Below are 13577 nucleotides of genomic sequence, written 5' to 3' on the forward strand. Positions count from 1 at the left end.
AATATATAAAGGCCCTCCTCAGGCTGCAGAAAGACCAATTCATTAAAACCACTAATAACCCTTTTTTAACAAGGACAGGGAGCATTCTCCTCCTCATCCATTATTAATGTGGCTCTTTATGATCGTTTGCAAGTGTGTCTGTGTGTCTGTGTGTGTCTGTGTGTGTGTGTCTGTGTCTGTGTGTGTGTGTGTGTGTGTGTGTGTGTGTGTGTCTGTGTCTGTGTGTGTGTGTGTGTGTGTGTGTCTGTGTGTGTGTGTGTGTGTGTGTGTGAGATGGTGAAATTCGCTGGGCGATGCTCGTTAAGAGCTGACCAGCTGAGAGTGAGTGAAACAGCCCGGGTGTGTGTGGCAGTGCTAACGTGTGTGTGTGTGTGTGTGTGTGTGTGTGTGTGTGTGTGTGTGTGTGTTAGCTGATTTGCTGCCCTTGGATGGTTGATCATGTGAACGTCGTGAGCTGAAGTTTGATAGATATCAAAAAGGGAAAGCCCGTTATCTCCACACAGCTGGCAACTTGGTGATGGCTGAGCCGGCGGCTCGCAGCTAACGGTGCTCATGGTGGGATCTACACCTCCGTATAAGAGCCGTACAGATCTGATAACAACACACACAGAGGGAGTGCTCAGGTAGACGTTACTCCACTGTATCTTCACATGGCTGACAGTGGTTTGCTGCTATTATAACGCTATGAATATAGAATAGAGAACCTGTTAATTCAACGTTTTCTTCTAGATTAATTTTTTTAACCAAGAGTATGCTCTCTTACGTCTTAGACTGACCTGTTTTTTCTTCTTCTTTTATTTCACTCTCATTCTCTCTTTATTTAATTTTACATTTTACTTTGTATTTATTTAATTATTAATTTATTTATTTGTATTTTTCAAATTTGTATTGAAATGGAGTATATTATATAGCACAACATATACATCATTTTCTTTTTAGACTGACCTCTGTTGTTGTTTGTTGTTGTAGACTCCCATTTAAAAAAATAATAATTAAATTGTACATGACAGTAACAACAGGATGGTTGTATTACAACTACCTGTCATTTTCTCCATATTTAATGTGTTGTTTGCCAAGCCTGTGTTGCAATAATCAAGCTTAAAAAACAGAAAGGCAAAGTCATCACAGAGCTAAAAGGGAGGCGGAGCTTCAACGACAGACTCGGACACAGGAAGTCTGCAGAGAAAACATCTCATCGTATCTCTTGAGAGACGAATTACAGTAAAATAATTTCAGGGTCGTTCTAAACTCCACGGCGAGTCTCTGCTCCGGTGAGTACAGCTGATGTTATTATTCTACCGGCTTCATCACATGCTGGACTAGTGCACAGTCTGGGTGTGTCCCATTAGTCATTAAACACAACTTGCATCAGCGTGAGGAGGGCAGAGCTCCGTCTCATCTCTTTAAAGCACTAATGTTAGGTTATTTTGATGTTGCACTACGGACGCTTCGTATCCAGGTCAATTCACACACCTGTGAGTGAAGCATATAAACAGAGAGGAGGAGGTGAGGAGAGAGGAGAAGAGAGGAGGAGAGGAGAGAGGTGAAGAGGTGAGGTGAGAGGTGGAGAGGAGAAGAGAAAGGAGGGGAGAGGAGGTGAGGGAGGAGAGGAGGGGAGAGGAGGTGAGGAAAGAGGAGGAGAGGAGAAGAGGAGAGGCAAGAGGTAGAAAGCAGCGAGGTGGAGAGGAGGAGAGAGAGGAGGGGAGGAGAGAGGTGAAAGGTGAAGGAGGCGGGAAAAAAAATGTCACCTCCTCTTCTCCAACTCCATCGTCGGGGGAAACACTGTGGATAGAAAATGTCCTCATGATAACTCTGTCTCTGTGGTGTAGACATGTCTGCAGACGGCGGATTCCTCTCTGAAGAAGGCTTCCTGTGCTCCGTCTGTCTGGATGTGTTCACTCTTCCCGTCAGCACTCCGTGTGGACACAACTTCTGCAGAGCCTGCATCAACCAATACTGGGACGTCAACGCACCCTGCCAGTGTCCCAACTGCAAAAAGGTTTTCCACCCGAGACCCGACCTGCAGGTCAACACCTTGGTCTCCGACATGGTCGCTCACTTCAGACGGGAAAGCAGCAGCAGCAGCAGCTACGACAGGAGGAGGAAGGCCGAGGCCTGGAAGACCGAGGCCTGGAAGACGGAGGCCGAAATCCAGGAGAGACGACGTAAGATCCAAGAGTTCCAGCGTTCTGTGGAGGTCAGCAGGAAGAACGCCGACCGAGAGATGGAGGACGTGGAGTACGTCTTCGCCAAGCTGAAGGAGACCGTGGAGAGAAACCACGCCGAAGCCGCCGAGAAGATCGAAGAAAAGCACAGGACGACGGAAAAACAGGCCGAGGGCTTCATCGAAGTGCTGGGGCAGGAAATCTCCGAGCTGGAGAAGCTCAGCCTCGTCCAGTACTTCAAGACCCCGACCGAACCCTCCACCAAGAACTGGAGCGAGGTCCTCGTCTGTCCCCCGTCGTACGAGGGGAACGTGAGGAAGTGGGCCGTCGCTCAGTTGATGAGCTCGCTCAAACGGGAGATGAAGACGCTGCCCGCCGATATCCAGCTGAAGAGGGTCCGGCAGTTCGCCGTGGACGTCACGCTGGATCCCGACACGGCCAATAACGAGCTCGTCCTGTCTGAGGACGGACGGCGAGTCCACCACGGCCCCGTGGAGAAGACCGTCCCGTATAACCGCCAAAGGTTTTCTGATGCCGTCGCCGTCTTAGGGAAGCCGTCTCTCTCCTCGGGGAGATTCTACTTCGAGGTTCAGGTTCAAGGGAAGACCAGCTGGGTTTTAGGCGTTACCAGAGAATCGGCCAATAGGAAGGGGTTCATCATGTTCACGCCCCCACATGGTTACTGGCTGCTCAAGTATATCGACGATAACTGCCGCGCTCTTACCGAGAGCTACAGCGTCTCTCTGGAGGCGAAGCCGGAGATGGTGGGGGTGTTCGTGGACTACGAGGAGGGTCTGGTCTCCTTTTACGACGTCGGTGCTGCGAGTCTCATCTACGCCTTCACCGACGGCGCCTTCAAGGAGAAACTTCACCCGTTCTTCTCTCCCTTTTTCCACGAGGACGGTAAAAACTCCACCCCTCTCATCATCTGTCCTGTTCATCAGGCTGAGTAGGGTTAATAACGGCTGTTTTCAAATGTCAAAACTTGTATGTTTTATCTGTATTTTGATGTTATGATCAATTCTTGCATCACGCGGGTCGAAGAGTGGGTGTAAAAGAAGGGTTTATTCTAACAGGCCTCAAAAATGGTTCATTTTCATCTGAGTTATGTTGTTTTGATACACTTGGTATGTGAGTTGATTTCTTGGTGGTACATTTTCTCTGACCTGTTGACAATAATAATAAATACAAAAATACATTATAATTAGTTTGGATAGAGCATGTATCCTTTGCAAGAGCATGATTTAAGTTGTTAAATGAAATACAAAGTGTTTAAGGTTGGGCAAGCATTCATGACAAATACATCTGCATCATAAATAAAATAATAAATACACATTAATCTGTGTGATGTGATTTTATATATTACAATAAAGAACTATATCATTATATATCACATGGGCGTCACCCCCCCTATTTAAAAAAAAGTCGTTTGGACCCCCCAAATTTGGGGTTAGGGTTGGGTTTAGGGTTGTTGTTAGGGTTGGGATTACTTCCTTTTTTATTTTGGCTGTATCTCTGGAACGGTAAGTCATTGAGACACGGGCTAAAGACTGGCGTGTTCAGAAGGGTAGGTCAGACTCCACCCATTCCCGAATCTTGACGACCCTGCGTTCCTGAGATATAAGCAGAAATGTGAAAATTGGGGTTGTGGTTAGGGTTGGGGTATGGTTTAGGATAAGGGTTCGGTTTAGGATAAGAATTCGGTTTAGGGTTGGGGTTGGTTAATTCTCATTTTCATTTCTAGGAACAAGAGCCATTAGATACGGAAGAGAAATCTTCTAAAAACATGTTAGAATGCACCAGAATGTGGGGAAATTGCATCTACTTTATTCCACTGCCCACCAATTTTATTGATTTTCCTCAACAGGATGAAGCAGCGCCCCCTTGGTAGCAGCTGGTAAATGCCATCCAGTTTGTGTGGTCAGACGCGGTGTTGCACCCACGCCGGGTTCCACCCACGCCGGGTTCCACCGTAGGAAACGTAGGTGAGTCGTTCTCATTAAAAACGTAAAAAAAACTAACCGATAGCTTCTTTAAAATGACGTCAACAGGAGAGTTAGCTTTTTGTTCCGGTGTTGCTAATGCTAATCATGCTCAGATCAGAGTTAAACCTGAAGACCTCAGACCTGTTCTCCTCCCCAACTGGCTGCATATCAAACCACATAAAAACATATTTGAAAAAGTTTCCCTTTCCATCTCTTCCAGTTTAATTTTTTTTATTAATGTTGTGCTTTCATGGTGCATATAGCCAAAGAAACCGAATCAAAGTAATTGCGACACAGATAATCTGGAACAACCTTTTATGTTCTGGAGCTCCGGGGCCGTTTACCACCAGTTCTTAGTGAGTTTTTAATTCCCCCACCAGGCACATTTGTTTAGGGAAGAGAGGCAAACTAGATCACAGATGTAATTAGAATATGTGTCTCCCTGATGAAACCTCTTCTCTCCTCTCATTGCTTCTCAGAGACACAAAGTGGTCGTTAATCTGGAAAACCACCACAAAGACTCCAAACGGGGTCTCCAGAGGACGTGGAGGAGCCCCGAAGGAGGATCGTCTCGCCCTCTTCCGAGTCGGACTAATCCAACACGACTGCTAATTAGACGGTTGAAGTGTTGTCTGAGGGGCCGGTGATGTCACGGTACCTCCTCACCTTAAGGAGCAGCTTCTGTGGCAGGAAGCAGAGGAGACGACCGGATTTGGGGAGGAAGATGAAGGTGAGCGTCACGTGACAGGAAGCGAGCTCTAAAGCTGCACATAGGCTCAAGATTCATCGTGGTGAATTTATGTTATCGGGATAATAGTAAACATCCGTCATGGCAGACGAGTGAAAAATACAAAACTACACACAGATATATAAATCAATAAAACTACAAATCAGATGTGACAGGAAGTCAGTATTTCTGTGACTTCCTGTAAAATGTTTTTATTGTCTTTCACCCAAAAGGATGTTCACAAAAAAAAAAAAGATTTTAACAAAATGTGATGTGATTCCAGTATATTTTGCTGCCGTTTCAAGAGTTTTAAGCATATATTGATAATTATCGTGATGACATTGTGAATTGCGATCATGACTGATTACTGATAATTCTACTGGAGCACAGTAACCGGGTAAATGTACTGAGTACTGGTGTGTTGGTAGTGTAGTAGTGATGTGTGTTTGTGCTGCTGTTGCCAGCAGGTGGCACTAGTGCGTAGGTAACGGTTCTCAGAGGCTGGAAAAAAGTAATGTATGACCTATCACACACACACACACACACACACACACACACACACACACACACACACACACACACACACACACACACACACCGCATGCTTGTTGTCAGGTATCAGGTGTCAAACTACCAACCACACACACACACACACACTCACACACACTTGAGGGAGTGTCGCCACAACACCTGAGAAGCTGAGAAACCCGCTCAGAGAGAGCAGAGATGCACAGATATTAATAATAATAATAATAATAACAATGATGATGTTACATTATTAATTATGTCAGAGAGGACTATAATATAATAATAAAAATAATTTTCAACCAGAGGAAATGAGTCCGTCAGGCTCCGTTTTCACATCTCTTCCACGATGACGAGTGACGACAGCTACGATTTATCCCGATAATGGAACAAACCATTTATTGAGTTTTAATAACGATCCACGATAAAATCCTGTATGATCCCGTTCCTAGTGACTGATTAACTTCAGACCTCTTTCTGCTGCTGTTTGGTGCCCAATGAATGAGAAACATGTAACCAGCTAACTTACTGAGCTTTATTTTGAAATCCCACGTGTCATTGACGAGCATTCACTTGAGATAATTCTTCGATAACGTTGTTTGGTCCGAATGTCCGTTGCTGCGTGAACAAAAAAGAAAAAAAGCCCGGAGTTAATCTCACCCACTCAGGCCTACCTGCTGTCGCCGGGGCCAACGCTACAGCGAACGTACTGATTGGCTATCGGCCTCCATTGTTGCGGCCGCGCTTCTGTTGTCTCATACCTCAACAGCTGTAATGAGAGAGGGGGGGGGGGGTTCTCCCTCCCTCCCTCCCCCCTCCTGTAGGGAAGCTGTTGAGCTTAATGTTTAATAAGCCACTGGACACAGAAGGAAACCTGATGCTCTCCAGAGGGGTGTGTGTGTGTGTGCGTGTGTGTGTGTGTGTGTGTGCGTGTGTGTGTGTGTGTGTGTGTGTGTGTGTGTGTGTGTGAGTGTGTGTGTGTGTGTGTGTGTGTGTGTGTTGCATTATTCTCTGGTCAGTGTGTGAATCAGATGCTCCGTGTTGATTGGACGCCGGTTTCTCCCAAACGGACGACTCCCCTTTGTTCCTCTTTTGAAGCTCAACTGATGGAGATTTGTATCGCCGCCAAATCAAATGTTTTAATGTGAAAATCAACAGGAAGTGATCACCAGTTAGTGTGTTTTCAGGCTTCTCAGCTTGGTTACTATTGACCCCCCCCCCCCCCCCCCCCCCATATCGGTGGGCCAATGCAGAATCAGAACCTGGATGTGGTCTAGCTAGCGTTGTGATTGGATCTTAGTAGGGCCCGACCGATATGGTTTTTTCAGGGCCGATACCGATACCGATATTTATGAAAATGGGAGGCCGATAACCGATATGTTCAACCGATAAATAGAAGAAAAAAATTCTCGAATAAATTAAAAATGGCACACACTGACTCGAACTTCCATTAAGTGTTTTTAATAGTACACTACAACGACATGAGTGCATATATTGTCTTATTTTATCAAGTAAAATATAAGTTATAGGTTTACTCAACAGCCTGGTAGTTCATAGAAATTCAGGTAGAAATAGGTTAACTCAGAGTTCCACAGCTTATCAAAAACAATCCTTATTTTATTAACATAGGCTGCCTAAGGGCGCGATCAGTAGCGTGCCTCGGCACGATTGCCCCAGGGGGTCCCCAGCGGCTTTGCATTCACACTGCTCCAGCCCAAACGGGCTTTGGCCCGTTAGCCCGGTTGTACAAACGTCATCACGTCCTAATACTACACATGCATGGCTTGATGTTGTTTTGAAGGAGCGCCGTCTCTGCATATATTTATATTAAACACTCGACCTGCATCAGCGAATGTGCGCACGAGCGGATCTGTGCGAGCAGGCAGCGCGAGGAAAGCGGATTTTGGACGGAGAAACACAGCGGCATTTTTCTTATAAATGCACCGGTCCGGTTCCGGTACCGGTCCGGTTCCGCTCACACCACGAGTCTAAAGAGTGCAACAGCTTGTCAAAATACAGTGTCAACTCCGTGTTTTCAAAGTAGAAAGCGACATCGTGGTGGTTTAACGAGGCGGAACGGCATCAGAACAAGCGCGTAAAGTACGAAGAAGAACGTAGCGGGAGCGCGCGGCGAGGATTGTTGCGGCCGCGCATCTTGCGGAGCAAGTCTACTGTGCTGCGCGGAGGCGCTCCTAATGTAAATGATTATTGATTTATGAATTAATTGATAGGTAGCTTATTTTTGGAGTATTGATTTATTTTTTTTGGCCTGGCGGCAGGTCTCCTTGGCCTGGCGACCCGCCAGGCCTGTACAATGGTAGGGGAAACACTGCTTACCTCGAAGGAAATGTGTTTTCTCTGCTTTAAGTTGTATCCGCACGCAGCACCGTCCTTAGCCCCCGTCTAGAAACCGCTCACGAGTCACAGGGAGCGTGAAGGCACCCCGCCCCGCTTGCAGCCTTGCGTGTTGATTGGTTGTATTCCGTGTGCCAAACCAATCAGATGCTGTGACGGGCGAGGCAACTTGGCAAGGCTCATGAATTCCAAGTGGCAAGAGCGGAAGGCGCGTTCAGAACGAAACGGCTGCAAAATTGGTTGTGAAAATTATATGAACTTATCGGTGGGAATTTATGGAAAGTATGGCCGATACCGATATCCCTAAAATGTTAAATATCGGCCCGATATATCGGTGCGGCCGATAATCGGTCGGGCCCTAGATCTTAGTGGGACGTAAATGACATCATCAGTTCGATCTCATTCTTAAAGTCGTCATTGCAAGAGTATCTACGTTTTTATGAGTAGTGACTGCAATAAATTGATCGTGGTGAATTTTCGTGAATATCGCCATGATTGACTTGGAAAAAGCTAGCTCGCTATCGGCGTAAAGATGTGAAAAAGCATTATTAATTAAATACACCTAAAGCTACGATTCCCAGGATGTAACATTAATCACGCTAACGACGGGTCTCGCTCCTTCTCTCTCTCCGCTGGATAAAACACATCAGCCGAGATAACAATTGTGACGGAACGTAGCTAAGTTATCTAGCTAGGAAGCCGAGCTAGGAAGCCGAGCTAGCTCACCGAGCGTTTTCACGCCAAACGAAATGATACAACGACAAACTCGACGTGCAAATTTTTTTTAATTTGACCAACATCGTACATGGAATTCAAACGAGACGTATTCTTTCCGAAATTAGATCTTAGCCTCACTAGGAACAGAAATATTACGCATCCGTTTGGAAGTAGAACCGAGGATTTGGTTCTCTCACTCCCCCTAGTGGCTTAAAGATGACACACTTTTATATGCAACAATTTAATTATCTGGTCATGCTGTCGGCTCGCTTGTCGTTTAATCTCCATCTTTTAAAAATGTTAACTTGAAGGGAGGTTGAGATCAAAGAAAGGGATCCAGAAAAACCCATAAAGACCTTCGAGAGTTTAATAGAAACGTTATTTTCATGACAAACTGGCGAACAAAGCACATGTTACTCAGCTCAACTCCTTTATTGAGACTGTTTTAATGCTGTTGGGGAGGAAGTAAAAAAAAAGTGAGACTGAAGTGTTATTCCTCCAGCAGCTGCGTGTTGACTCATCCCGTTTATTGTTTCTTTCCATTCGTCGCAGCGCCGCTCCACTTTTACTTCACGATTCATCGCAACCCGTTTTGATTGTTCGAGCTCCGGTTGGAAGACGTTCAGCTTCCCGTCGAAGGATGCATCCTTCTTCACTTCCTTTTTTTTATTTGCATGCATTAAAACGCTCCTGGTGTGGTGTTTTCCAGGTTTGAAAAGTGCTTGGATGTAGACTAAAGGTCTTGAAATGTGTGTTGTATGTGATGACATCTATGATAGAACAGAGAAAAGAAGATCTCCATATCTGAGGGACTGAAAACAGCATTTCCTGACATTTCTTTATGAAAAATGACTTTTGATGATGAACAGATGATGAAAATAGTTGGTGATTATATTTCTGTGGATCTGTTAGTGGAATTAGTTTTCCTTTCATTTGTGGTCCTTCTGTAAAAAGCTGTCTCCAAACATCATGTTGGTTGTTTAGAGGACAATAACATCTCATTTAATGTGATGAACAAGTGACATCATAAGTAGACTGAATACTGACCATTGGATTGATACAAATATGGAGTTTACCACAGCTGGAAGGGGCTGGGAAAGCATGGAAATGCACCTTGAAATGCTTGAAAAGTGCTTGAATTTGACTGGTGTAGGAACCCTGCATCACCATAACGGCTAAATTAAACATAATTGAAGCTCAAAGGAGCGACTTTATGAAGACATATCTACACAGTTCTATTGCTAGATCTGCCTTATTACAGTTGCAGAGGTTACAATTAATAATAATAATAATAATAATTGATAGTTGAATTTGAATAATCTGCTTTTTTTGGCGTCTGATCGTTGTTTTCTGCTGAGTCAGACCTCGAACGTCCGCGTCACATAAACGCATCGAAGGTCAAATGACAACAGACAACAGACACCTCACACACACTGACTGACCTGAGAACAGCCAGCAGATCACACACACACACACACACACACACCGTGACTGCACAGCTGTGTGCAGTGGAGCAGCTGGACGCTCACACATGAGGCTACAGTTGTATCTGAGCTGGTTCGTATCGACCACATGGCGCTAATAACGCAGCTTTTCCTCCTCAGCGCTCACACTGAATGGCTATTCTGCTCCCCCCCCCCCCCATGGCCTGCCTCCTGTCCCGGGCCTCGGCTAGAGTTACGGGCCAGCTGAAGCCTCTGATCTATTATTCATCTACTCATGTCAGATATTACAGGGGGACGGGGTGACGTTGGGAGGAGGGGGGAGGCATGCACTGCTGCACCTCAGGGTCAGGAAGTGGACACAAACAGAGAGCCGAACAGGACCCCAGACCAGGACCCCAGACCAGGACTGTACGGCCCCCGTCCCTCACACTGCATCTGTCACACCAACGCCCCACTTCCACTTTTACTACCATAGATATTTCTGATGTAAAGCATGAAAATGCACCTTGAAATGCTTGAAAAGTGCTTGAATTTGACTTTGAAAAAGGTGATTATAGCTCAGTTCCTAATATATTCTATATTAAATCATATTCTATAGTCAAACTTAGTCAAAACTACATTTTAATGACATGTTGCCACATGGACGGACAATCGTAATCAAACAATGACGGCATCACGTCTTGAACGCCAAATTCTATTTATAATAATTAAACCAAAGATTTAGAATTGAATTTGGATTAGCAGCCCTCCCATAACAGCAGTCATACTGTAACTCATATTTTTTATTTATTCTTTATTCGTTAAACCAGCCCAGATCATTTCCATGTAATAGTTTTGTTTGTTTCGGCTCTGATTTGGTGATTTTGGAGAACGGTTCCCCGAGAAGAGAAGCACGTCATCACGGTGTCGGGGCTTCAGTCTGAAAACAAAAACAAAATAAAACAAAACAAAAAGTTCAAACCCGAGCCCGTCCCGTCACACAAAGCCTCGGGGTATGTGAGCAATAATAGCCCTGCCTAAAAATACAAGGGGCAAAATGACAGTGGAGGATACCGTTACAAAGAGCTCCAGTGGACGAATAGGAGGGCCGGCGCTTTGAAGAATCCTCACAAAAGACGGACCACACACTCCCCCCCCCCATCAACCCCACATTACCCCCCCACCCCCACTCTGGACTCCCTCCGATCAGGTTCCCATTATCGGCGAGGCCACACGGCGGAGAGGGCAGGAGGGTTTGAAAGGCCTGTCAGAGCCGCTCGCCTGTGTCCGGCCTCCGTGGCTCATGGGAGGCAGGTGGACGGACAGACAGACATCACACACACACACACACACACACACACACATGTATACCTTAATCCATCCCAAACCTGACGAAACTATCTAGAATCAGCTGCTTTTTATTTATATCTAGACTTAAAAGCTGAGATGATTTATCTTTAGTCAAGTTGTCTGTCTGTCCACCACTCAAAAACTGTCGGAGGACATTCCTGGTCCTCAGAGGATGACTTTTTATCATTTTGACTGAAATTCTTGGACACATTTTCTGGATGGAAGGTGGCGACAAACGTTGCTGCACAGATTCATGCTTCCTTCAGGATGCATCCTCAACTTCCCCTCTACCGCCGCCTTCAGGTTCATTATCAGTTGTTTTTAATGACTTTTATGTTGTTTTTTTCTACATACTATACAGTATTTTAGAGTTTAATGTTTAGTTGCATTAAAACGTTCTGAACTTTCCATCCTCATGGAGACATTTACAGTCCGTCACCTTCACAGATTAAACCTCCGTGTGTGTGTGTGTGTGTGTGTGTGTGTGTGTGTGTGTGTGTGTGTGTGTGTGTGTGTGTGTGTGTGTGTGTGTGTGTGTGTGTGTGTGTGTGTGTGTAGTGTTGGGGACCAGATGGGTGGAGTCTTCGGTGTTTGAAGCGACTTGTCACTCACAGGAAGGTAAACCGCACAAACTGAAACAATATTTTCCTGCGATTGAACGTGTCACTGCTTTTCATTGTATTCTCTAATGTGCTAAAACCCCACACCCAGTCCACCCAGTCAGTCAGTCAGCCAGTCAGCCAGTCCACCCAGTCAGCCAGTCAGTCAAAGGGATTAAACAAACCATCAAATGTTTTTCAGACCCACACACTGACAGGGCGGTGGACTTGCTGGCTCAATTACAGGTGTGTGTGTGTGTGTGTGTGTGTGTGTGTGTGTGTGTGTGTGTGTGTGTGTGTGTGTGTAGGAGTGTTGGACCAGGTACACATGTCCAGACGTGCCCCCCCCCTCCCTGTGCCCCCCAGTTGGCCTCTGTAATCAGGATCAGAGTGTGTAATGGCCCCCCGCTCCTCCGTCCAACACGCCGACCACTTTGACCCGTTCACTCGTTTCAATTAGTTCAAAAACAGCAGTGCAGTTTTTTCAAGGTCAAAAGGTCAGCGGCTTTGAGAGTTTGCCATGTCAGATTTCATCCTCACGAGTGCTACTTTTATATTATAGAAGATGTTTATATGACTCTTATGACAAGAACTTAAAGTTATTGTATGGATGATCATCTGATGGATGTACATCATGATGTTATCGGTTGGTACTAGCCGATGTTAGCACGTGTCATATATTGCTTTTAGCTGATGACTGAAATGTTGACAAGTTAGCAGTTAGCGCGCTAACGTTAGCATGCTACTTTAGTTAGCTAAGACACTGAGACACAGCTTTTCTGATTCGTCCGACTTCTGCTTGAACGCGTGTCGCATCCTGTCGACATGTTTGAACTGAACTTTCACACTTCCGACATTTTCCTGTCGTCTGCTTTAACTTCAGGTGAACCGTCGTTGCTCGCGCGTCTCACCTCTTCAACCGAGTCGCCCTCGCCGCCTGTCATTCGGCGGCCGGTGACATCATGCACGCTAATCAGAACAGTTTGTACCGCGGCGCTCCCCTCTTCCTCCTCCTCCTCCTCCTCAGCCTCGTGGCAGGTTCTTATCAGGCCACGCCAGCCGGAACCACTCCTTCGGTTTTTCGGAACCGGGTCCGGGGGGGAAAGTATAACCCCCCCCTCATCCACCCGTTTTCAACACTGCATTGTTGTGGCTGGCAGCGCGCTCCGCCAGATTGAGATCTTGCGAAGGAAAAAAAATAAAAAAGTGTAATTTCCTTGAGCTGAACCACCCGAGAGCGAGCGAGCGGCCCGCTGCCACCTTCCGAAGAAAGGCGGGAACGTCGGTTTCCCGCCCGTCCGTCACTCAGCACGACGTGACCGCGTGTTAACAATGCTGCTGCTGAGATCCTCAGATATAACACACACACACGAACACATGGGGTCACACAGCTTTGACCTTTTGACCTTCGGCTCCCACAGATTGTCGTGGTCAGACATCACTGTTGTGTTTGTTGCAGATGTGAGGGGGAAACGTACTCTGAATTCTGGATCAACGTGGACCCGTTGAGGTCTAAGTGTGAGCCGGCTTACGCCCATATATGGCTACACGGTTAGTTTTGAGGATGTGACCTCAGCTACCGTTGGCAGCACTCAGGTCAGCTTTGGGCTCTGTTTCAAATTAACTCGTCACATGACCTTGACCTCATGTGCAGATGTTTGCAGATGTTTGCAGATGTTTGCATGCATCTTGTAAACTCTTGTGTGAACAGTTCTTTGTCTCTACATTGA

General features: G+C 46.0%; 1 protein-coding gene across 1 annotated transcript; it reads left to right on the top strand.

Annotated features, from left to right (window-relative positions):
* Positions 1 to 1198: 1198 nt before the first annotated feature.
* On the top strand, positions 1199 to 3360 carry LOC311015847 (E3 ubiquitin-protein ligase TRIM21-like). Its single transcript, XM_084013288.1, has 2 exons — positions 1199 to 1271; positions 1830 to 3360. Exon 2 carries the CDS (start codon positions 1832 to 1834, stop codon positions 3116 to 3118), a length of 1287 nt encoding a protein of 428 aa, XP_083869414.1. The 5' UTR covers positions 1199 to 1271; positions 1830 to 1831; the 3' UTR covers positions 3119 to 3360.
* Positions 3361 to 13577: the final 10217 nt, after the last annotated feature.

Source organism: Eutrigla gurnardus, assembly GCF_963514095.1.
Source record: "Eutrigla gurnardus genome assembly, chromosome: 7".
Classification (NCBI taxonomy): domain Eukaryota; kingdom Metazoa; phylum Chordata; class Actinopteri; order Perciformes; family Triglidae; genus Eutrigla; species Eutrigla gurnardus.